General features: G+C 46.8%; 1 protein-coding gene across 1 annotated transcript in view; it reads right to left on the reverse strand.

The window, feature by feature from the left end:
• The window catches only part of CORO2A (coronin 2A), a 67,910-nt gene that overhangs the window by 15,822 nt on the left and 26,066 nt on the right, over window positions 1-26,022 (reverse strand). The window contains exon 2 of the mRNA XM_007968618.3: window positions 16,622-16,822. Within this exon, the coding sequence (XP_007966809.1) occupies window positions 16,622-16,822 (201 nt within the window). The remainder of the gene's footprint in view (window positions 1-16,621; window positions 16,823-26,022) is intronic.

Below are 26,022 nucleotides of genomic sequence, written 5' to 3' on the forward strand. Positions count from 1 at the left end.
CAGCTCTGCAAACAGAGGAGGTGGTCCTGTGCCTCCCTCTGGAAATACTCTGGCTAATCCAGCTCTCTCCCCTTAGGAAAAAGTGATCAGACACTTCCCCCTAGACTGGATCCCCTACTGGAGGGGACACTGCTACAAAGGACATTATTTAACAAATCTGAATAAGAACAGTAGATTAAAGTATTATCACAACATTAAACTTATAGAAGTTGATAATGTACTAGGGTAATGTAAGAGAATATTTGTATTTTTAGGAAACACAGAAGTATTTAGGGATAAAAGGCTAAGATGGATGTAACTTACCTTCAAATGGTTCTGAAAACAAAAAATTGTACACACACCTACACATTCAGAGGGAGAATGAGAATGGAAAAAAGGGAAAGAATGTGGACTTGTGTCCTTCGTTTGTGATGTACATGGAGGGAGGTGAAAATTTTCTTTCTTTCAAGCCGTCTCTGCCTCCTCCACAGCAGGACAGAGGAGAGAGGTACATGCTTCCTGCCCTGTCCTGGCAGGGCGGTACCTGGAGCTAGGGTCTTGGAAGGACACTGCACCTACAGGCCCTGGCCCAGGTCTCCATGGGACCAACGCTTAAGTCATTAACCATTTTTTTTTTCTTTTTTGACATGGAGTCTCATCTTGTTGCTCAGGCTGGGGTGTAATGGTGCGATCTCAGCTCACTGCAACCTCCACCTCTCAGGTTCAAGCAATTCTCCCTGCCTCAGCCTCCTGAGTAGCCGGGATTACAGGTGCACGCCACCACGCCCAGCTAATTTTTGTATTTTTTAGTAGAGACGGGGTTTTGCCATGTTGGCCAGGCTGGTCTTGAATTCCTGACCTCAGGTGATCTGCCCACCTTGGCCTCCCAAAGTGCTGGGATTACAGGCTTGAGCCACTGCGCCCAGCTGCCAGTGACCTCTTGCTTAGCCTCCAGGACATCCTGTACACTGTCCTCAAGGTGAGTTTTCGAAAATTAAAACCTGACTGTGTTGTGCACCTGCTCAAAATTTGCAAGCCTCTTTTTCCTCATCTATAAAATGTGAATGAATAATAATCTCTTCCTTGCAGGATTGTTGAGAGTTAAATGAGATACTATGCATGAAGAGCCCAACAGTCAGGTGTTACTATAAATGCTCAGCAACAGAAGCTATTATTATATGTATACGTATGTATATTTGTATGTCAAAACTGAGAAAAAAAACTAAAAGGAATGAGCCAAAATGTTAATCATGGTTATATCTAGACGGTGGAATAAATGGCTGGCTTTAATATCGTTGTCTTTTGTTTTTAGCTATGTACATTTTGCAATTTAAACAGGTTAAAAACAAAAATACAGATTTTCTGAAAAAATTGGTCCATCCAGGATTAGCCAAAAACTTCTGTTATAAAACTGTAGTTCCTGAAGGGCTCTAGAGACCAGGAATGGCGCCCACAGTTGCACTGTCTTATCCTGCACCTGTGGCAGGCATCGTGAATGGATCCCAGCACCCTCTCTTGGACCTCAGACTTGGGGAAACCCAGCATGGAGCAGGGACTTGCCCAGGGTCACTGCGAAGGTGAGGGGCAGAGCTGGGCTTGAGCCCAGGCCTCTGGCCCCCCAAGTGTGAGCCTGGTGCTGTACTTCCTGTGCTCTGGGGGAGCATCAGTGCTCTGTGAGTCCGTGCCCTGGTCTCCTTCCTGCACACAGCCTTTCCTTTCTCTTGGATCATTTCCTGGGTCGAAGGTCAAGAGCAGTACTGTGTCTTTGACTGTGGCACACTGATTGCTCTCAGGGCCTTTATCTCTAGACTCTGGCCCAGGGCCATGCCCCAATTTCTGCAGTGCAGTTTCTCAAGAAAAGCGAGAAGAGCTGATTGTCAGGCTGCCCTCGGGCTGACGGGAGGCAAACTGCCCAGGAGCCTCATTCAGACCCACATCTCCCGCCTCCCACAGACTCCGAGAAGGTGCCTTAGGGTTAGGCGTGGCTCAGAGGGCCTAGCCCTAGACAACTTCTCTTCCTTCTCAGCCTCTCTTCCTTCTCAGCTGATGAGGGAAGGTGCTGGATCACACCCCAGCCCACCCCACCCCTCCTCTCTGCCCCACCTCTCCTGCCCTGCCCTGGGCTGGCAGATTGCTCTGCTTCTAAAAGGGTTTTACATTGAGGACCACAGGCAGGAGCAGACATTAGCCAGCCGGGTGGGCTATTGACTGAGCTGCTAAAAGCCTGTGAGGGGCATTTATCATCAGGAGGCCATTTCCACCTTCTGCCCATTAGACCAGCACTGAGCCAGAAACAGGCCTCTGATGGATGGGGTGTACAAGCTCTAAATCAGGGAAGACACACCTGCTCCCCTCGCAGACCCCACAGAACCCTAGCTCGGGCTGCTCTGCCTGGAGAGGCACCATCTCCAAGTCTCCAAGGGGCTGCCCTGGGGCAGAGGGGGAAGACAGGACAGAAGGACCCAGGAGGAGCCAGGCAGGTGGGGGACCGGATGGGGGACACTCTAGGGCAGACCTCCGTTGCCAGAAACGCAGAGGTTGTGAGGCCACTGTCACAACCCTCAGCACTCAAGGGAGCAGCTGTTTCTACAACAGCATCATAGTCACGACCTCAGATGAGCATCCCAACAGCTCAGGGTGGAGACTGGGAGACAGGGGTGGCAGGATGGGCAGAGGGAGGACACAGCATAGCAGAGGTGAAGCGGGCAGGCAGACGCTGGCTTCCAGGGGTGGAATCCCTGCCACATCCCTTACCACGGTGCAGCCTTGGGCAAGTGACCTCAGTTTTCTATGCCTCAGTTTCCTTGTCTATGAAATGACAACAGTAGTAGCACCTCATTCACAGTTAAGCACTGAAGACGGCCCGGTAGTTGCTAAGCGTACTTGCTCAGTACATTAGCCAGGAGAAGCCCGTCACAGTTCATTACCATTACCCAGTTTCATTGTTGCTTGGAATGTTTCAGGGGCCAGGGGATATACTCCCTGGGGAGGCAAACTGTTCTGCTGGGGGACTCCCATCCTTTCCTTCATAGCGGTGTCTGTAGGCATGCCCTCCGTGAATGAACTGGTGGCTTGATTGTTTTCCTACTGGTGAACGCAGGCAGCTGGATCAGACATGTTCCCATGTCTATAAGAAATAGGTTTTTAAGTGCTTTTTGACTGGGCACAGTGGCTCATGTCTGTAATTTCAGCACTTTGGGAGTCCAAGGCAGATTGCTTGAGGCCAGGAGTTCAAGAGCAGCCTGGGCAACAGGCCCCATCTCTACAAAAATTACAAAAATTAGTCCAGCGTAGGGATGTACACCTGTGGTCCCAACTACTCGGGACGCTGAGGCAGGAGGATCACTTGAGCCTGGGAGATCCAGCCTACAGTGAGCCATGATCATGCCACTGCACTCCAGCCTGGGCAACAGAGTGACATCCTATCTCAAAGAAAAAAAAAAGCTTTTCTTTAGAAACCATAATCTAGGGAGTCATATATGTGCCAGGCCCAGTGCCAGGTGCTTTGCTCATATTATTTGATTTACCTCCCAAGCACCCCAGGATGTAGTACAAGAATTCCCCATTTACAAGTGCAGAGGGCTGGGGCTCAGAGAGGTTGACAATCATGTACTAAGGACAGCAGAGCCAGGACTGGGAATGTTTCCTCTTACGGCCTGGTCTGCTCTTGCTGTCCTCACACCATGGTTATCATCAAGGACCCATTCCTTGAGTATGTTCTTTTCCAGGCTGGACAAACTCCTAGAACTGGAAGAGACTTCCAAAACATCAGACTAGCCCACACCCTGTCTTTCTAGAAGGGGAATTTGTGTGGATGGAACAGATATGTGCTATGGAAGGCTCTGGTTCCAAACAGTTGGCTAGGACAGGGCATAGAGGGCTTTGATGAAATAGGCAGAACCTTATCTATAGGCAATGGGGAGTCCTGGGAGGCATCTGAGCAGTGGAGTGATGTGGACACACATCAGCTTGAGAAGGGTCAGGTTGGCCTTGGTTTTTCGTTTGTCTGTTTTTTGAGACAGTCTTGCTCTGTCGCTCAGGCTGGAGTGCAATGGTGCGATCTTGGTTTACTGCAAACTCTGCCTCCCAGGTTCAAGTGATTCTCCTGCCTCAGCCTCCCAGGTAGCTGGGACTACAGGCATGTGCCACCACACCTACCTGATTTTTTATTTTTGGTAAAGACCGGGTTTCGCTGTGTTGGCCAGGCTAGTCTCGAATGCCTGACCTCAAGTGATCTCCTGCCTTGGTCTCCCAAAGTGCTGGGATTATGGGTGTGAGCCACTGAGTGTAGCCGGTTTTTTTTTTTTTTTCTTTTTCATAAATAGAGATGGGGTTTCACTATGTTGTCCAGGCTAGTCTCACATTCCTGATCTTAAGTGATCTTCCCATCTTGGCCTCCCAAAGTGCCAGGATTACAGGTGTAAGCCACTGTGCTGGCTAAGGCTGGCCTTGAAGAGCATGGCAGTGAAGTGCCTCTCCCAGGCACCTGAAGGCCACGATGTCCATTACACCCTGAGGCCCATGTCCCCTCTGGCCTGTCTACTCCCAGCAGGGTTCCAGGGCTGACCCCCAGGGACTCTGCCTGCCGTTGCTTTCATTCCTCCCCACCCTCCACACCTCACAGCAAAGTCCACCTTCTTCACCCCCTCCCTGGAGTGACTCTGCGGCAGGCTGGGCCCCAGGTTCAGGAGCACAGTCCTGGCCTCTCCCCAGCCTTCCCCTGCTGCCTTTGTTTCCCTGGGTACAGTCCCTGGTTGCCAAGGCTGCAGGTTGCGAAACTCACCTCCAGCCTCCCTCTAACCAGCTCACCCTGGGTCACAACAGGCAAGAGGGAGGGACCCTGCCTGAGGTGTCACTCCCTCTGGGACATCTGAAACTGCCTGGGGCAGCCCAGCCCCTCTGAGAAGGACTTCCTAGACTCTGTGGCAAGGCCAGACATCTCCCAATCTCAATGCAATAGATCTACTTCATTAAATCATTAGCTAGCTTGTCCCTTCCTCGTTCTCACATCACTCGCCTACTGATACCTCTCTGTGCCTGGCACGGAATATAATCCTGGTAATGAGTAGAAGCTGATGCAAATCAGCACCAAACCTTAGGAGCCGCAGGTCAGTGAAGTGAGAGCAAGGCCCCAAGGCCACACCCAGGTCTCGGCTCCCATTCGGGTCCTGGACACACTGCACAGGGTCCTCTGGGAAGTCATCTTCCTGAGCCTCAGCGACCTCATCTGTGCAATGGGGCAAGATCCCCTATAAATGGGGCTAATGTTCATAAGGCATCAGCATAATCACTCCAAGTCTGATTACAACACAATAAAGAGCCTCTAAGGCCTGTCTGTGCAGGTAAGTGCTCTGGGATGGCACCTGCACAGTAGTACTAGATGTGGTTACTTAACAAGAAACAGATTGGCCAGGTGTGGTGGCTTATGCTTGTAATCCCAGCACTTTGGGAGGCTGAGGCAGGAGGATCCCTTGAGCCCAAGAGTTTGAGACCAGCCTGGGCAACATAGTGAGACCCCATCTCTACTTATAATAAGAAAAAATAAAAAAGAAACATCAATCAAATGCAAGATGTGGACCCCATCTGGACTTTGAGGCAAACAAACTACAAGCAAAGTGGCATGAATGTGGCAACCAGGGACCATTTAACATGAATTAGGAATCAGGTGACACAGGAGTTATTATTAATGTGATCCTGGCATTATGGTTATGTCAGAAAATGTCCCTGGTTTTAGAATTGCATACTGACATGGGGCGAGGGGTGGGGGGCAGAGGTTGAAATGACAAAATGTCCAGGATTTGCTTTAAAACACTTCAGGGAAAAGGGATGAGTGAAGCAAGAAGGAAAACTCTTGATACTTCCAGAATCTGGGCTGAGGAAAGTTCATCATATTATTTTTATCTACTTTTTTTTTTTTTTTTTGAGACGGAGTCTCGCTCAGTTGCCCGGACTGGAGTGCAGTGGCCAGATCTCAGCTCACTGCAAGCTCTGCCTCCCGGGTTTATGCCATTCTCCTGCCTCAGTCTCCTGACTAGCTGGGACTACAGGCGCCCGCCACCTCGCCCGGCTAGTTTTTTGTATTTTTTAGTAGAGACAGGGTTTCACCGTGTTAGCCAGGATGGTCTCAATCTCCTGACCTCGTGATCCGCCCATCTCGGCCTCCCAAAGTGCTGGGATTACAGGCTTGAGCCACCGCGCCCAGCCTATTTTTATTTACTTTTGTGCTTGAGATTTTTCCATAATTATGAACACGAGCTAGATTAGAGCCTTGCTATTGAAAATGCAATTGGCAAACAAGTAGCATCGGTATCACCTAGGAGGAGGGAAGTCAGATTTAGCAAGTAAAATACAGAACGCCCAGTAAAGTTCAAATTGCAGATAAACAACTAATTTTTCAGTGTAAGTAGGTCCCATGCAATATTTTACTTACACCAAAAATTTGTGAAAATAGATTGACAGTTTCTTATATGGCTAAACATGCAACTCCCTAATGACTCAGCAACTGCACTCCTGAGAATGCCAGAGAAATGGAGACTTACTTAAATTCACCCGAAAATATGTACACAAATGTTTGTAACAGCTTAATTTGTAATAGCCCCAAACTCGAAACAACCCACTGGCTTTCAGTGAGTGAATGGTTATGTAAACTGTAATGCATCCATACCACAGAATACTGTTCAGCAACAAGAAAGAACACAGAGGCAGGAGTGGTGGCTCATGCCTGTAATCCTGGCACTTTGGGAGGCTGAAATGAAAGGATCACTTGAACTCAGGAGTTTGAGACCAGACTGGGCAACATCAGGAGACCTCAACTCTATTGGGAAAAAAAAAAAAAAAAAAAAAAAAAAGAGGCCAGGCAAGGTGGTTCACACCTGTAATCCCAGCACTTTGGAAGGCTGAGGCAGGCAGATTAACTGAGGTCAAGAGTTCCAGACCAGCCTTGCCAACATGGCAAAACCCCATTTCAACTAAAAATATAAAAAATTAGCCAGGTGTGGTGGTGTGTGCCTGTAGTCCTAGTTACTTGGGAGGCTGAGGCAGGAGAATTTCTTGAACCCAGGAGGTGGAGGTTTCAGTGAGCTGATATCATGCCATTGCACTCCAGCCTGGGTGACAGAACGAGACTCTGTCTCAAAAAAATAAATAAAGTAAATAAATAAATACATATAAATTTAAAAAAAGAAAGAAGGAACATAAAATTGAGGCCAGGCACAGTGACTCACACCTGTAATTCCTGAAGTCTGGGAGGTTGGGGTAGGTGGATCACTTGAGCTCAGGGGTTCAAGACCAACCTGGGCAACATAGCAAAACCTCACCTCTACATAAAAAATACACAAAAATTAGCTGGGTGTGATGGCATGCACCTGTAGTTCCAGCTATTTAGGAAGACTGACGTAGGAGGATTGCTTGAGCCCAGGAAGTGGAGGCTTCAGGGCTGCAGTGAGATATGATATGTCACTGCACTCCAGCCTGGGTGAAAGAGCCAGAAGTTGTCTCAAAAAAAAAAAAAAAAAGAAACAAACAAAAAACCCCAAAAAACATGATCAATACTCAATATATGCAACAACCCAACTGAATTGTGAGAGAATTACACTGAGTGAAAAAAGCCAAGCTGAAAAGGTTACATATCATATGATTCCATTTATGTAACATTCCTAAAATGGGAAAAGTATAGAAATGGAGAGCGGGTTAATTGCCACCTGGGGTTAAGGAGAGAATGGTGGTAGAGGGAACAGATCTTTGTGATGATAGAATGTTCTGTATCTTGACGGTATTGATGCCAATATCACAGCAGTGATATTGTACTGTGTACTGTAGTCTTATAAGATGTTACCACTGGAAGAAACAGGGTAAAGGATACACAGAATTGCACTGTACTATTTCTTGTAACTGCTTGTGAATCTACTATGATGTCAAAATAAAACTTTTAATTAAAAAGCAAAAAGCAAAAATAATTATTTGTTGTTTATCTGAAAGTCAAATTAAACTGGCCATCCTGTATTTTATTGGGCATCTCTGGGAGCTTGTTGGAGATGCAGATTCCCTGGCCCCACTTCAGACTCACTGCGTCAGAATCTGTGTTATAACACTAAAGTGTGAGAAGTTCTGATCAGTGGCTCCTGGGTGTGTTAGTCCATTTTGCATTGCTATATAGGAATATGTGAGACTGGGTATGTATGAAGAAAAGAGGTTTGTTTGGCTCACAGTTCTGCAGGTGGCAAAAGAAGCCCGGCATCAGCATCTGCTTCTGGCGAGGACTGCAGGGAGCTTCCAATCATGCAGATGATGAAGGGGGGATCAGGTGTGCCGCATGGCAAGAGAGGGAGAAAGCAGGCGGCGGGGAGGTGTCCCAGACTCTTTTCAACAGTCAGATCTTAGGTGAACTCATTATCACAAGGAGGGCGCCAAGCCATTCATGAGCTGCCCCCATGACCCAGACACCTCCCATCAGGCCCCACCTCCAACACTGGGGATCACATTTCCACATGAGAATTGGAGGGACAAACATCCAGACTGTATCACAGCTCCTGCTGGGTCTGGATTCCTAGGAGTCTGTGATGACAGCGATTAACACGTGTCTTTGAGCTATTTATGATATTTCAAAAAGCCCAAAGAGAATGACACATTTTACCTAGGACCAGGCTGTGCAGGACAAGTGAGTTTCTTTTTTTTTTTTTTTGAGACAGAGTCTCGCACGTTGTCTGGGCTGGATGGAGTGCAGTGGCACAATCTCGACTCACTGCAACCTCCACCTCCTGGGTTCAAGCAATTCTCTTGCCTCAGCCTCCCAAATAGTTGGGATTACAGGCGGCTGCCACCATGCCCAACTAATTTTTTGTATTTTTAGTAGAGACAGGGTTTCACCATGTTGGCCAGGGTGGTCTCGAACTCCTGACCTCATGATCTGCCTGCCTCAGCCTCCCAAAGTGCTGAGATTACAGGGGTGAGCCACTGCGCCCAGCCAACAAGTGAGTTTCAACCCTCCAGTGGCTTCCCACTGGACACAGGATAGAGTCCAGACTCTTGCCTGGGCTTACGACGCCTTCACAGTCCAGGCCCTACTCCCCAGTCTGACCTCACCTCCTCCCACCACTCTTGCCGACGTGCTGACAATGCACAGACACACCAAACCCATTCCCACTCAGGGCCTTTGCATGCTCTATTTGTTCTGCCAGCATACTCTCCCTCTAGAGCCTCAAGTGGCTCTCTGCTCAAAGGTCACCTTCCCAGGAATGCCTTCCCGGACCATCCTGCCTAAACTAGGTCCCCGCTCCCCATCCACGTCACACTCTATCACGTTTTCTTTATATCAGTTGTTAGTACCCATTTACACTGAGCAGTTCATGCAAGTTAGAAACAGTGACAGTTCTGAGAGTTTGAGTAATAAAAGTCAGGAAAACCAACTAATTATTGAATTAATTAAGAATGCAGTTTGTTTGGTGGACATAATCTTTTACAAGCATGCAGAGCTTGGAAGAAACAAGTAGCAACATGGGCCATCTATAGGGGTCCTTCCCATTTTTACCCTTTTATGTCTTTCTACAAATCCCATTTTGCACTTGTCCCTCCCCAGCTTGAAACATTCTCTCGCTCTTTAGGATACAGGTCACACGCCTCACCCCAGCATTCAAGTCTCTAAACTTGAAGCTGGCCCCAGTCCACTTCCTCAGGGTACTCCCCTTCTTCTCCTTCACAGATTGTTTATTTGTTCTGGCCGGACAGCTGTTCTCTGCATTGCTTCCTGAGCATTCTATATACAGTTGCACCTCCATGCCTTTGCTTGTGCCCTTCCCTTGGCCATTTATGCCCTCCCTAGTTATCTGGATGAACAACCATTAGATAATTTGTGGAGTCAATGAAAATTTATGAGCAACAATTATGCACCCAACTACATTAGGAGGTACTAGCAGAAAAACACAAATGACTCTAATTCAAAGTAGTCAGGGCATGGGTCTAAGGAAAAAATAGGCTTGGAATATGTCCTAATAAAAGAGAATGCTGTGGGAATTTGAGGGAGGAAGTAAAAGTGTCTGTCTATGAATATAGTAAATATTTCCATTTATTGAGGTCATCTTTATTAGTCTTTTAACAATGTTCTATCATTTTCCTTCTAGGTGTTGCTTGTTTATTCCTAGGTATCCAATCTTCTTTTATTCTATTGCAAATGTTTAGTTATATCATCTAAATATTCCCAGTATGTACACATGTAATTCATTTTTGTGTTCTGATTCTTGTATGTACTACCTTCTAAATACTCTTATTTTTCTAATAATTTGACTACATGTTCTTCTGAGTTCTATGTAGACAATTATATACGTAAATAATAGGAGTTTTATTTCTTCCTTTTCCATCCTAAAACTTTCAACTTGTTTTTCTTTTGCCATCTTTTTTTCCTTTTTTTTTTTTTTTTTGAGACGGAATTTTGCTCTGTCGCCCAGGCTGGAGTGCAATGGCGCGATCTCGGGTCACTGCAACCTCCGCCGCCTGGGTTCAAGCAATTCTCCTGCCTCTGGGATTACAGGCATGCACCACCACGCCTGGCTAATTTTTTAAATTTTTAGTAGAGACGGGGTTTCACGGTGCTGGCCAGGCTGGTCTCAAACTCCTGACCTCAGGTGATCCATCCGCCTCGGCCTTCCAAAGTGCTGAGATTACATGCATGAGCCGCCGTACCCGGCCTCTTTTGCTGTTCTTCTTGTCTTTTTTTTTTTTTTTTTTTTTTTGAGACGGAGTCTCGCTCTGTCGCCCAGGCTGGAGTGCAGTGGCGTGATTTCGGCTCCGCCTCCCGGGCTCACGCCATTCTCCTGCCTCAGCCTCCTGAGTAACTGGGACTACAGGCGCCCGTCACCTCGCCCGGCTAATTTTTTGTATTTTTAGTAGAGAGGGGGTTTTACCATGGTCTGGATCTCCTGACCTTGTGATCCGCCCGCCTCGGCCTCCCAAAGTGCTGGGATTACAGGCGTGAGCCACCGCGCCCGGCCCTTTTGTCTTTTCTTTAAGGGAAATTTTTATTGCTCAGTGTGTGGTAGTTACAGGACTATTCAGGCTTTGTGTTTCTACTTGAATCAGTATTGACAAGTTACATCTTCCTAGTCTTACTGTGCAGGACATGACCTTTTATCTTATTCCTGATTTTATTTTATTTTGTTTATTTATGTTGAGACAGGGTCTCGCTTTGTCACCTAGGCTGGAGTGCAGTGGCACGTTCAGGGCTCAATGAAGCCTCGAACTCCTGGGTTCCAGGGAGCCTCCTGCCTCAGCCTGCTGAGTAGCTGGGACTACAGGCATGCGCCACTATGCCTCGTTAATTTTTGCATTTTTTGTAGAGATGGGGTTTCACTATGTTGCTGGTCTCAAACTCCTGGGCTCAAGAGATCCGCCCACCTTGGCCTCTCAAAGTGCTGGGCCCATAGGTGTTGGCCACCCTGCCTGGTCTGTAGATGCTTCTAACATTTCCCCTTTATGAATGATATTTGCACTATTTAACAAATAAGTCAAGTTAATAGTATGAATAATGTGACAAACTGACATCATGTGTCCCATGATGTAATGATCTAAAAATGATATAGCACCACTCATGCAATATTCTTGCCAAAAATACATAAATGATTCTAATCACGAGGAAACAATTTGGTAAGTCCAAATTTAGAAACATTCTACTGAACAACTGACCTTTACTCCTGAAAAATGTTAATATCATGAAATAAGGAAGGCTAAGAGATGACAATTAATGCATGGTCCTGAATTGGATTCTAGATCAGAAAAAAAAGCTACGATAAAGGTCATTACTGGGACAACTGATATAATTTGAATTTGGGTTGTATATCATAATCAGCATTGTATCAATGTCAAATTTCTAGAATGTGGTTATGTAAGAGAATATTCTCGTTCTTAGAAGATACAGACCGAAGTACAGTATTTGGGGGTAAAGGGTCATCTCTATAACTTTTTCTCTTTTTTTGTTTTTTTGAGACAGAGTTTTGCTCTGTCACCCAGACTGGAGTGCAACGGCGCGATCTCAACTCACTGCAACCTCCACCTCCCGGGTTCAAGTGATTATCCTGCCTCACCCTCCTAAATAGCTGGGATTACAGGCACCCACTAGCACACCTGGCTAATTTTTTGTATTTTTAGTAGAGATGGGTTTTCACCATGTTGGCCAGGCTGATGTCGAACTCCTAACTTCAAGTGGTCTGCCTGTCTCAGCCTCCCAAAGTGATGGGATTACAGGTGTGAGCCAGTGCACGTCTGGCCGATAACTTTTTTTTTTTTTTTTTTTTTTTAAGAGCTGAGGTCTTACTCTGTCACCCAGGCTGGGGTGCAGTGGTGCTTTCATAGCTACTGCAACCTCAAATTCCTGGGCTCAAGGAATTATCCTGCTTCAGCCTCTCGAGTAGCTGGGACTAGAGGTGTGTACTACTGTGCCCAGCTAACTAAAAAACAATTTTTTAAGAGATGGGGTCTTGCTATGCTGCGCAGGTTATATGTCTATAACTTCTCTGTTTCCAAACATACACACACACACACACACACACACACACACACACACACACACACCCCGAGAGGCAAAACGTTAAAACCAGTAAACCAGGTGAAGCTTACTCAGGAATTAGTTCAATTTTATTTGCAAATCTTCTGTAGGCTTGAAATTGTTTCAAGATAAAAAGGTTTTAAAATGCTGTTTGCTATAGGTTAGTGAAATTCTCTCTTATCCCTCATTTGCTAATTTTCTTTTTGTTGCTGCTGAGTTTTTCTCATGCCTGGGTATTGGGCTTTATCAACACTTTTTCTCCATTTATGGACATGATCATATGGTTTTTCCTCTTTCACTTGCTAGTATGATGATTTACCTTTATAGGTTTACTAATATTAAACCACCTTTAGTTTCTGGAATAAATCCAACTTGGTCCAAATGTATCTTTTGTTATTTACTGTAATTTGCTAGTATATTATGGCATCCATCTTCATGAGTGAGATTTATCAATATTTTTTTCTTTCTTATTCTGTCCTCCTTGCCTAGTTTTGGTATCAAGGTTGCAGTGGCCTCACAGAATGAGGAAAGAAGTTGTTCATCTTTTTTATTCATGGAAATGTTTGTAAAAGATTAGAATCGTTCCTTGAAAGTTTTGTAGGATTTGTCTGTAAAACCCTCTAGGCCTGGAGTCTTTCTTATGTGTTTGTGTGTGTGTATATGTGTATATATGTGTGTGTGTGTATGTGTGTGTGTGTGTGTGTATATATATATATATATGTAAAACATAAGCAACATGCAAAAAGTGTAAAGAATGAAAATTACCAGCTTAACAAATTACTGGAAAATAAATTACCCATAATTGCTACCCTCCCAGGCCAAGACATGAACCATTACCAGCACATAGGAGGTCTCCCATGAGATGCTTTCCAATCGTAACCCTCTCCATCCCCCAGGGGTAACTGCTATTCTGTTTTTCACCGTAGTCTCTTCTTTGTTTTTCTTTAAAATTTTACTATGTAATTATGCAACTGTTAAAATACGGTTTGGGGTAAGCTGTTTTTAATTTAAGGTTAATTAAATGATATAGTTTAAAATTTGTTTGGCTGATTTCACTCAACCTTATCTTTCTGACTCAACCATGTTGTTGTATATAACTACACTTTACTCCTTTTCATGGTTTCGTATATTCACTAGTATGGATATGCCATAATTTATTTATGAAATTCTTGGACATACAGGTTTTCCCAGTTTTGCAGTAATATGAACAATGCTACTCTGCACATTCTCATGCTTTTGTTCTGGTGCACAGAAGCTCCAGTGGTGCACACTGCGTGGTATAAACCTACGGGTGGTATTTCTGGGTCACAGATATATGCATTTTCTTCTTCTTTCCAAAACAGGTGTGCCAGTTTACACTCCCTTCAGAAGTGTCTGATAGTTTACACAACTCTGTATACTTGCTGTCATTTACTAGTGTTAGACATTTTTGACAATCTGATGTGTAGTGGTATTGTACTAGTTTACTAATGAGGTTGAGTAGTTTTTCAAACGCTTATTAGCCATTTGGATTTTCTTTGCTGTGAAGTGCTGGTTCAGTGTTTTGTGGATTTTTGGCTACATTTTATACATTCAAGAAATGAGTCTTTTGTCATGTTTATTATATACTTTTCCACTCTATAGCTTGCCTTTCCTTTTGCTATTTTCTTTAAGGGAAATTTTTATTGCTAAATTTTTGTTTGTTTGTTTGTTTGTTTTTGTTTTTGAGATGGAGTCTGGCTCTGTTGCCCAGGCTGGAGTGCAGTGCAGTGGCATGATCTCCGCTCTCTGTAACCTCTGCCTCCTGTATTCAAGAAGCTCTCTGGCCTCAGCCTCCTGAGTAGTTAGGATTACAGGTGCCTGCCACTGTGCATGGCTAATTTTTGTATTTTTAGTAGAGACGGGGTTTCACCATGTTGGCTAGGCTGGTCTCGAACTCCTGACCTCATGATCTGCCAGCCTCGGCCTCCCAATGTGCTGGGACTAAAGGCATGAGCCACCGTGCCTGGCCTATTGCTCAATTTTTAAAGTACTTAAAGGACTATTCCTTTAAAGGACTATTCAGGCTTTCTATTTCTACATGAATCAGTATTGACAAATTGTATTTTTTAAGGAGTTTGCCCATATTGTTAATGTTCTCAAATTTATTGGCATACAGTTGCTTGTATTCATGTCTTATTAGATTTCGAAGTTCTGCTGTGATACTGTTTTTCTCATTCCTTTTTTTTTTTTTGAGACGGAGTCTCGCTCTGTCACCCAGGCTGGAGTGCAGTGGCCCGCTCTCTGCTCACTGCAAGCTCCGCCTCCCGGGTTCGCGCAATTCTCCTGCCTCAGCCTCCCGAGCAGCTGGGACTACAGGCGCCCGCCACCTCACCCGGCTTATTTTTTTTGTATTTTTAGTAGAGACGGGGTTTCACCATGTTAGCCAGGATGGTCTCGATCTCCTGACCTCGTGATCCGCCCGTCTCGGCCTCCCAAAGTGCTGGGATTACAGGCTTGAGCCACCGCGCCCGGCTTCTCATTCCTGATGCTTTTTGTACCCATTCTCTTTTATTGTTGGCCAGTCTCTGCAGGGGCTTGTCTATCAACAAACTTTTGGACCTTTTGATCTTCTGTAATATATCCTTATATTCCCTTCCATGATTTCTGCTTTTTATTATCTCCTTCCTCAAACTTTCTTTGGGTTTATTCTGCTGCTCTTTGACTTTTTTTTTTTTTTTTTTTTTTTTTTTTTTTTTTAGACACGGTCTCACTCTGTTGCCCAGGCTGGAGTACAGTGTTGTAATCATGGCTCACAACCTCCCTGGGCTCAGGTGATCTTACCTCAGCCTCCCGAGTAGCTGGGACCACAGGCAAATGCCCCGATGCCCAGTTAATTTTTGTATTTTTTGTACAGATGGGGTTTCACCATGTTGCCCAGGCTGGTCTCAAACACTTGGGCTCAAGTAATCCCCTGGTCTTGCCCTTCCAAAGTGCTGGGATTACAGGTGTGAGCCACCGTACCCGCCTCTAACTTCTTAGATGGAATGTTTAGTCATGACTTTTTAGGCTTTCTTCTTTTCTAATATAAGCATTTGTGCTATAGATTTCCCTTGAAGCCCCGCTTTCCCTACATCTCGTAAGTGTTGTGATATATTTCATTTTATCAGTTCCAAGGATTTTTAAATTTTCATTTGGATTTTGTTTTTGGCCTATAAATTATTTAGAAATATGTTTTTAAGTTTCCAAATGAATGGGAATGTAAGATTTATCTTTTGTTATTGATTTCTAACTCAATTGCATTGTGTTCAGGAAACCTGGTCTATGAGATTCTAATCCTGTATAATCTTTTAACTTCTGAAGTCCTCTGGGGGTCTAAGTCTGCTATTTGTTGTTTCAACTGACTCTCACTTATGGTGGTGTACATGTTTTGTGATCTTTGTGAATTCACATTTCCCTGTGTTTAATCTGTGGGGATCATGTCCATGTTGTGGATCCTTTCCTCTGGAGAGGTTTCATGTCGGTTTCTGCTGTGAGCCAGTGGCACTACTAAGCTGGGATCCCTCTAGCCCCTTCAGGTGTTCTGCCTTAAGGTAGAGACTTAGGGTTGGCATCCTGAATGGACTTGCTATTAGATTGACCTATGTGAAACTGTTGCTTTTTTGGGGTCAAAACCAGTTGAATATCCACAATTTTATATTGTCCAACCTATACTAGCAACTCTTGCCCTCAGGACAAGCCTGTTCTTCCTGCTTGCTTACTGTTTGCCTCTCCTAGCTAGTTTTGACTCAATGTTTGTTTCCCTTTCTTTGGTGGGGAAGGTGGCTTTGGAGACTTTCTCAATTTCCTGTAATCCCAGTAAAGCATTAAAAAATTATATTTTATTCAGGAGGAAATTAATTTGCAGAATTATTTTGTAGAGAAGAGGAGAGGTGCTAGGAGTAGCTAGGCCAACTGCTAGAGGCTAAAATTCAGGACAGATGTATTTTTCCCAGTGAGGAAACCAAGGCTCAAAGAGATGAAATGACTTACTCAAGGTCACACAGCTAGTAATGGGCAGGGTTAGGACTTTCTAGAAAGCTAGGCTCTTTCCCCTTTCCCTCTGTCCTGCACTGCCTCCAGAGAGCTGTTTGGGCCTGGGGGTGTCCTTACCTGGTGCAGGGGGATGACAAGGAAGGCCCCTCCACCAGCACACTCAGTCACAACTGCAATGAAGTGGGGGTTCACGGCACAGAAGTGGTTGTCGTGAACGCTGCGGGTGATAGGCACGGAGTCATAGCAGTTCTCCTTGCTGGCTGGTTTGCCAAAGACATGACGGAACTTGGAGCTCCGGTACTGGGGGTGCCATGACATCTGCAAGAGACAAATGGGACAAAGGGTATGAGGCTCCCTGCCCGGATCATGGGACACACGGAGCTCTCGTCTTAAGAGTACATAAGAGGATACAAGCAGGACAGTGGTCAGTTCAACGTGGACAGTGATGCACTGTGAAGGGTGACCAAGTGAAAATACTCTAATTACTGTTATTTCTATAGACCTGGTGAGATAAGATGGGATGATGTATAGCTATCACTGACCTGCTTGCTGATGTGTTAAGGCTTTTCATCCCTTTGAGTGTGAATGTAAAAAGGCAGAAAAACCACAGAGAGAATCCACCACATTGACCCCCATCTGCCATCTCACCAGATAGCTCAGCACCCTCAGCCCAACTAAGTAGGTACCACTGCGCTCTCTGGAGCCAGCCTGCCTGGGTTTCAATCCCAGCTCTGTCTCTTATCAGCTGGATGGCAAGTGACTTCACCTCTGGAGTCTCAGTTTCTCTATCTGTAAAATGAGGTCACAAAAGTATCTGTCTCAGCTAGGCATGGTGGCTCATGCCTGTAATCCCAGAATTTTGGGAGGCCGAAGCAGGAGGATTGTTTGAGCCCAGGAGTTCAAAACTAGCCTGGGCAACACAGCGAGACCCTGTCTCTAAAAAAAATAAAAGAGAGAGAGATTGAAAAAAGTATCTGTCTCATAGCCTTGTCATAAGGATTAAGTTAGATGATGTATTTAGACCCCTTGGCACATGGCAGATACTTGATCAACAGTGGCAATCACAACCACTAGTATCATCTGGGCGTCTTCAGCTTGCTTTGCTCCTGGTCCAGCCTTATATTTGTTCACTCAATATTTACCGAGCATCACGTGTGTCTAGGCCCTGTGCCAGGTAGCAGGTAGTTTGGAAACAATAGGCCTGAGCCCAGCCTTTACAGGAGGGAAGAGTCCTCTGGGTGAGGCTACTAGGAGAGTCTGGGCCGCTAGGACCCACCGTACTATGTGTAATAACACAGATTTGCACATGACAGTCAGGGAGGGCTTCTCAGAGGAAGTGACAACTAAGCTGTGACTTGGAGGATGAGTAGGAGTTGGTCACGTAGGCAGGATGAGGGAGAGCTGGGGGAAGGTGTCTTAGGCAGACAGAACAGTTTGGGGAAACCACACGTGGTTTAGTAAGATTATCAAAGAGAAATTTAAAAGAAGAAAACACACACACACGCACACACACATACCATGTATATTGGGTAATGTGAATGAAAAGAATAAAAGACAGGGGCGAGGAGAGCCAGATCACGAGTGGCCTGTGAGAGGGTCTAGTCCTCTTCCGTGGCCAAGCCCATACCCATAACACCAGGGGGCCTCCTCTTGGCCAGAAGGACCCTTCTGAATACCAAGCCCTGCCCACCCCACCCCCACCTCATATCACCCTTGATTCATTATTATTTTTGAGGAAGGATCTCGCTCTGTCACCCAGGCTGGAGAGCAGTGGTGTGATCATAGCTCGCTGCAGCCTCAAACTCCTGACCTCAAGGATCCTCCTGCCTCAGCCTCCCAAGTAGCTAGGACTACAGGTACATGCCACCATACCTGGCTAACTAAAAAAAAATTTTTTTCTTGCCATGTTGCCCAGGCTGGTCTCAACCTCCTGATCTCAAGCAATTCTCCTGTAGCTACCTCTCAAAGGTTGGGATTAAAGATGTGAGCCACTGCCCCTGGCCTCACATCACCCTTTGATGCTCCCCATTCATTGCTGCCCTACAGGATCAAGGCCAAATCCTTTGGCCTGGCATTCAAGACCTCTGACTGGGGTCTCATTCCATATTCCAAGATTCATTTCTTCTAGCTCTTCTAAACGGCACCTTCCAGCTTCCTCAGCACCTGCTCTTGCATCTCCAGCCCTCTGGCTCTGCCCTTCCTTCTCCTGCTGCTTGGCTTGCCTTTCCAATCCCCCTACCTCCTGTTCCCATCTCCACAAATCCCAATCCACCCCTTCCCTAGCTCCCAAGCCACTTCCTCCAGAGAGTCCTCCTTGATACCCCAAGTAGCAGAGATCTTGCTCTCCTCTGTTCCCTGATAGCCATCTCTCCCCTTGCCCTTAGCCCATGACACTGTCTAGCCTGATTTGGGGTTCAGGGCCAGTTCTCATTTTCTCTGCTGGCTTGGAGCTTCCTCGGAGAAGGCTCTGCTCCAGGAGTATCCAGCACAGTGTCTACCTCCCTTGGGCCCCCACCTTCCCTACTTGTGGGAAGGCAGGTTTGGCTGGGCCCACACTGGTCGAGACAAAGAAGGTGCTCACCCCGCCCACACAGCTGACCCATGAGGCTCTTCTCTGCGCTCAGGTCCTCAGCAGGAGATTACACTGTGTGACCTCAGGCAGGTCACAGCGATCAGGGCCTGACCCCTGAGGCAAGCCCTTTAGACAGAACCAGGTAGCAGGTCAACCTTGCAGGGGCTTGTGTATCCCGCAAAGCTCAGAAATTCCAACTCTCCTTTCGGGAGCTTTGCCCTAAACCGGGGCTGCTCTTGCCAGAGCTACAGGAAGCTGCACAGAATGTAGGGATGGACTGACTAATTAATGCCCATGTGATTCCAGAAAGGATTTAAGAAGACTCACAGAAATAGAACACAAGATAGAAGGAAATGAAAAAGCTACAAGAGAAAAAATAGGGACACAAGGAAAACGCAGGTAAAAAGAGATCACCTGAAATGCAGGAGGATTTAAGCTAGGTGTGCTGCCAGGTCCACCACACAGAGGAGGTAGACCTTAGATTTGGGTCTGAGCTTCCTAGTGGCCAATTCAACAAGGAAAACAGAATCAGAAAGGGATTTATTTGATGTCTATAAGATAAAAGCCACAAGTTGCTAAGGAGCAGCACATCTTTTCCCTATAGTGAGTTTTGACAGATATGGGTACTGGGGGTCCCCTTGGAAAGGAACAACAAGGACAAATGACCTCCCTAGGGTCTTGGCAACTTGGTGGCAGTGGAGGAGCCGCCTTGGGCCTGGGCTGGGGGTGGGAAAGCGAGGAGCAAATCAGCAGGCTCCGCTCCAGGCCCCCCAGCCCTGCCTCACCTTGAGCAATGGCTGGGGGTGGCGGGAGTGCACCTGTCTGTGGCAGCTGGTGATGCTCACCAGACATCCCATTGCTCCCCTCATGTCCAGGCCCCTTGCAGTCAGGCAGCCCTAGCACATACCACTGCCTCCCATGACCCATTAGACAATGGATCATGGGAGGCAGTGATGTGTGTCACTTCCAGGCCAAAGCACATGAAACCTGCCTGTGACCCTCGAGGACTCTCATCCTTGGCCGAAGGGATGAGAAGGGTACACGTTTCAGATGGTGCGGTCATAAGGTGGTTGGTCCCTCAGGAAGCGTGTGTAGCAGAGCATTTTCTTCTACTGACTTACAGTGCAACAGAGAAATACACTTGTAGAGTGAACCGTGAGATAAGGGGTTCTTTGTCACGGAGCACAGCAACCCATCCTGACTCATACAGCCTATGCAAGTCTGGCCCATGGAGATGGCAAGTGGCTGCCTGTGCTTGGAATGGCCACAGAGAAGGAGGCAGGACCCAGATCGTCTCAGGTACCCGAACTCTGAGGGCAGTGGGGAGCTACTGGAGAAATTAAAGCAGCGGAGAGGCTGGGCGTGTTGGCTCACACCTGTAATCCCAGCACTTCGGGAGGCTGAGGCAGGTGGATCACTTGAGGTCAGGAGTTTGAGACCAGCCTGGCCAACATGGTGAAACCCCGTCTCTACTGAAAATACAAAAATTAGACGGGTGTGGCAGTGCGTGCCTGTAGTCCCAGCTACTCTGGAGGCTGAGGCAGGAGAATCACTTGAACCTGGGAGGCAGAGGTTGCAGTGAGCACCACTGCACTCCATCCTAGGGAACAGAGTGACACTGTCTTAAAAATAATAATAATTATAATAAATAAAGCAGGGGAGATAGAGGAACAGATTTAATTTTCAGATTTTCCTCTGACTACTAAGCAGAGGAAAGGTTAGAGCAGGTGAGAGGCAATGGTCACCTGGGCTGAAGTAGGGCAGTGACGTGGGCAGGATGGTGGGGAGACGATGTTACTGAAATACCAATGAGGTGGGATCAACCAAATGTGGTGCCTGAGTGCACGTGGCGGGCCTGGGGTAGTCGCTGAAATCGACACGACCTTACATTAACAACAGCCCTGGCCCCTCTGGACCCTCTGAGCTCTCTCCCTCCACAGCCTGTCTGTGCACCTGTAGGGGGTACCTGGGGTCTGGCCCAACTCCTGAGAGCCACTCCCCATCCAGGAGGAGTGAGGAGGCTGTGAAAGGCCTGGGCAACACCTCTCAAGCTCACAGTCACCTCTGTGGCAATAAAAAGTCACGGTTTTTGAGTGCTTACAAACTGCCAGGTGCCATTCCAAATGCTTTCCATGCATGAATAGAGCAAGTGGGTGCTACCTTGCTCCCCGGTTCAGATGTAGGTGTTGAGGCCAGTAACCCAGTCACACAGCTAGTGAACAGCAGGCCTGGGGGCTGAACTCAGCTGTCTCAAGCCTGCAGCTTTTGAGCCTGCAGCTCCAGGTCCTCACAGACAAAACCCATGATGATAATAGCTCTTTCAGACCCATCACAGCCCTGGATCTCACCTCTGCCCCTAAGAGGAACTGTCATGATCACGACCACTCCGACTCTACAGAGAAGGAAAAGGAGGCCCAGGAAGCTAGCTAGACCCCTTTGGAAAGGTGCCCCACTTCCCCGTGGATGAAGCCAGCTGACAGCAAAGGAGCGTGAACATCAATGCTCTTCTGCCCAACCCCCAGTCCTCTCCCCACCCTAACTCTTAATTTGCACTGCTAAGATTCTTCCAGACCTGCTGCCACGAAGGGAAATTACACAAGCAGGGGGTGGGGCAGCCGCTAGCAAAGCCAGCTACCTCTCCCTTTGTGTGTGGTATGGAAGTGTATGCGTATGTGCACGGGTGAAGCTTGTGCATGCGTGCTGGCCTGTGTGCGTACTGTGTGTGCACAAGAACTGCATTCATCGGGATGTTCATGACTGCCGGTGTCCTCTTGTGGGTGTGCATGCACATGTGCATCCGTTTGGATGCTTACCTGAGGCTGTGTATATACACGTGCATGAGCGCATGCGTGTATCAGTGCATGCATGATTTTAATGATTCAGCAATTCAGAGAACAGGAGTTTCATTTTCCCTACAAGCAGGCACTTGTCTACAAGTAAGTACTGTAGCGGGCCCTTCACCCACAGGCTGGGCCAGAACAGCCTATTCAAGCCAGGTCTATCCCAGGCCACTGGTCCTATCCTGCCCCATTCCATCTGGCTGGGCCCACATCAAAGCCACAGCAGGCCTTCTCAGGTGTGGCACTCTGGGACAGACTGCTGGGGCACAAGGCAGGAGGTAGCATCCATTCTGCTGCTGCAATCCCATGCAGGCTTGGTGGGCCTGATGCCATGGGATTAGGCTCCGAGGCCTGTGAATTCCCCACTCCCAAAAACGATTTGTCTCTGGGTTTTGCTCGCACTGAGTTTATTTCTTTTTTTTTTTTCTTTGAGAAGGAGTCTGGCTCTGTTTGCCCAGGCTGGAGTGTGCAGTGGAGCTATCTCGGCTCACTGCAACCTCCGCCTCCTGGGTTTGAGCAATTCTCCTGCCTCAGCCTCCAGAGTAGCTGGGATTACAGGTGCGTACCACTGTGCCCAGCTAATTTTTGTATTTTTAGTCGAGACAAGGTTTTGCCAAGTTGCCCAGGCTGGTCTCAAACTCCTGACCTCAGGTGATCCACCCACCTTTGCCTCCCAAAGTGCTGAGATTGCTGGCGTGAGCCATTGTGCCCGGCCTTGAGTTTATTTCTTAATGCCTGACAGTGGCTCACAACTCTCCTGCAAGGTAGGTGGGGATTATTTTCCCCATTTGATGATGGGAAAACTGAGGTGCAAGGGAAGTGACTAGACTGAAGTCAAGTTATGATGAGCAGTGCAGGTGGGAAGTAGTCTGAGGACTAGTTCAGAGACCCCGCTTCCTGCTATGCAATGAGCTCCTCTGTGACATACATGTGGGGTATGCGTGTGTGTGTGTGAGAGAGAGAGCGAGAGAGAGAGAGAGATAGAAAGAGACAGAGAGAGTTTCCTGCCTGTTCCAAAGGCCCCTCTTCCTTGCCCAGCCCTAAACTCATTGCAGGACAAGGGTTAGCTGCAGGGTGGCTGAAACTGAACCCAAACTGGGTGTGGTGCAAACCATTATAATAGATTATTCATTAATTATATTGTTTGTGGCTTTAAGGAAAGAATGAAATGACCTGATTTGGTCTTTGAACAGGATGGGTAGGCATTGCTGGCTACCAGTTCCCCTTTGTAAATTTGTGGTTTCACATATAATATTTGAAGTTTTATCTTTTCTCTCTCTTAAAATTTGACTTGTGGGCACAGTGAGCTGCCACCTGTAAGTGCCTGGTGAGAGGGTCTGAACCACCACACTTATGTCATAACCACAGTTAGGGAAGATTAGAACCACAAGTTACCCAGTTGCTTCAAAAAATCGAAAAGAGGTCACCATTAATCAGGATAAAGACCGCTCTATGTGAAGGTGCTCTACAAAGGCTGAGAATTTCACACAGTCCACATCTCATTATGGGGGTTCCCTCACCTGGACTCCAATCCCTGACCCACTATTATCCGTCACAGTTCATCTGGATCCTGGCCTTGGCCCCAGACTTGCTGGGAAAGCTCTTTTTTGTCATCCAGAATCCTTATGGGGTCTCTGATCCACCCACTGCGGGAGGCCTATCTGGCTCTGAAGCCAAAGCCCACGGAGGGTGAGGCCACCCTGCTGCCAACCTGGGCATCTGGGTAACCATTTCCCACAGCACCTTCCTTTCTCACCAGGCAGGAAGAAAACAAATACAAGGCTCAGCTACTTCTCCTTTGTAAGGGTTTTACTCACAACTGGCCTCTGTGAATCTGAGGCCAGGCCCTGGTTTAAACCACCACCTCTTGGCACAAGGTGTCTTAACTTTTGCCTTGCACTGGCCAGCAACAAGGTCTGAAGTGATACAGCGGGATCCAGGGTGCTAGGACCTAAGAGTCTCAACCCACAGGGTAATTTTTCCTCCCTCCTTCAAAGCAAGAAGGGTCCTTGCCGCTCTCCACAGAAGCAGGGTAACTAACTGTCTTGGTTTGCCTGGGATTGTGGAGGGGTTCCAGGGATGCAGGACTTACAGTGCTAAACTGGGGGAAGTCTTACTTAGGCAAACAGGGATAAGTTGGTCACTCTCCCACCACCACCACCACCAAGGTCTGTGTGTAACAATTCTTTTTTTTTTTTGAGGTAGGGCCTCACTTTGCTGCCCAGGCTGGAGGGCAGAGGTGTGATCACAGCTCACTGCAGCCTCAACCTCCCAGGCTCGCGCAATCCTATGGCTTCAGCCTCCTGAATAGCTAAGAACAAGCATCTACCACTATGCTTGGCTAATTTTTTTGTAAAGACAGGGTTTCACTCTGTTGCCAGGATGGTCTTGAATACCTGGCCTCAGGCGATCCTCACACCTCAGCCTCCCAAAGTGCTGGCATTACAGGCATGAGCCACTGTGCCTGGCTTACACATAACAATCCTATGGTAAATCCCTAGCAGCCCTGACTTTGTCAAGTTGCCTGCAAGAGAGGAGACTCTAGAATCTATTTCTTAAAGAGCCCAACATACTGAACCAGAGAATAGAAAATTCAAAGCAGAATAATCCAGGAAGCTTTATAAAGAGAGGTGAGGCCGGGCGCGGTGGCTCAAACCTGTAATCCCAGCACTTTGGGAGGCCGAGACGGGCGGATCACGAGGTCGGGAGATCGAGACCATCCTGGCTAACACGGTGAAACCCCGTCTCTACTAAAAAATACAAAAAAACTAGCCGGGCGAGGCGGCGGGCGCCTGTAGTCCCAGCTACTCGGGAGGCTGAGGCAGGAGCATGGCATAAACCCGGGAGGCGGAGCTTGCAGTGAGCCGAGATCCGGCCACTGCACTCCAGCCTGCGCGACATAGCGAGACTCCGTCTCAAAAAAAAAAAAGGAGAGAGGTGAAGAGGATTTCATTCAATCTCCAATCTCCATCCGATATTGGCTTGGTGCTTATTCTGCGCCAAGCTGTGTCAGGAGCAGGGTTCGGAGGGGTCAGAGATGAATAATTCAGTCACTGCTCTCCACATGTTCATACCTCTTAGGAAAATGGCCAAGAGCAGGAAGAGATGAGATGGTGTGACCTTGAGGGACTGCTAACATGCAGGGCAGGGGCTTGCAACTTTGCACACTGGAATCACTTAAATCAGACTACTGGGTGGGGAACCCAGACGCCAGCACTGCTTAAGCTTCCCATGTGATTCCAGTGCATATTAGGAGCGAGGATAACAGAAATACATCATGGATGTGATGCAGTAGTTCTCAAAGTGTAGTCCCCAATTAACCATATCACTAGGGAACTTTTTAGAGTTGCAAATTTTCAAGCCTCCTATCCCAGACCTACTGAATCAGGCATTCTGGGGGCAGGGCTCACCGCTCTGCTTTAACCAGCCCCCCAGCTTCAAGTTTGAGACTCAGTGGTGTAATGGATGGGTTGGCAACACCTGAACCCACTGACCAATCTTAGTATCACTAAAAGAGATAACCAGACATTATGTGCTGCTAATATGAAGCAACAGGAAACACTACTTATAAAGTGGCTTTGCCAAAAAATGAAACCCAATATTGACCGAGTCTTTGTATGTAACTACACACACAGAGTGTGGAGAAACATGTTCAACAGCCACACAGATGCAATCAGGAAAAAAACACAGGAAATCCTACATGCTAAATTTTCTGGTTTTTAACATTAACTCAAAAAGCATCAAAGACCTAAACAGAAGAGCTAAAACTATAAAAAACCTTAGAATAAAACAAAGGGCGAAACCTTTACAACATTTGGCTTGGCAATGATTCCTTGGTTATGACACCAGGAACAGGCAACAAAAAAGAAAAAAAATAGACAAATTGTATTCATGGAAATTAACAACTTGTTTGTATTTAACAATTTGTTCGTATTTGTATCACTAGCAACAGAGTGAAAAGGCAACATATGGAATGAGAGAAAATATTTGCAAATCTATCTGATAAAGTGTTACTATTGAGAATATATAAAGAAGTCCAACAACTCAACAACAAGCAAGCAAACAATTTGATTTGAAACAATCTGATTTTGTGCACTGTTGGTAGG

Source organism: Chlorocebus sabaeus, chromosome 12 (genome assembly GCF_047675955.1).
Source record: "Chlorocebus sabaeus isolate Y175 chromosome 12, mChlSab1.0.hap1, whole genome shotgun sequence".
In the NCBI taxonomy this organism is placed as follows: Eukaryota; Metazoa; Chordata; class Mammalia; order Primates; family Cercopithecidae; genus Chlorocebus; species Chlorocebus sabaeus.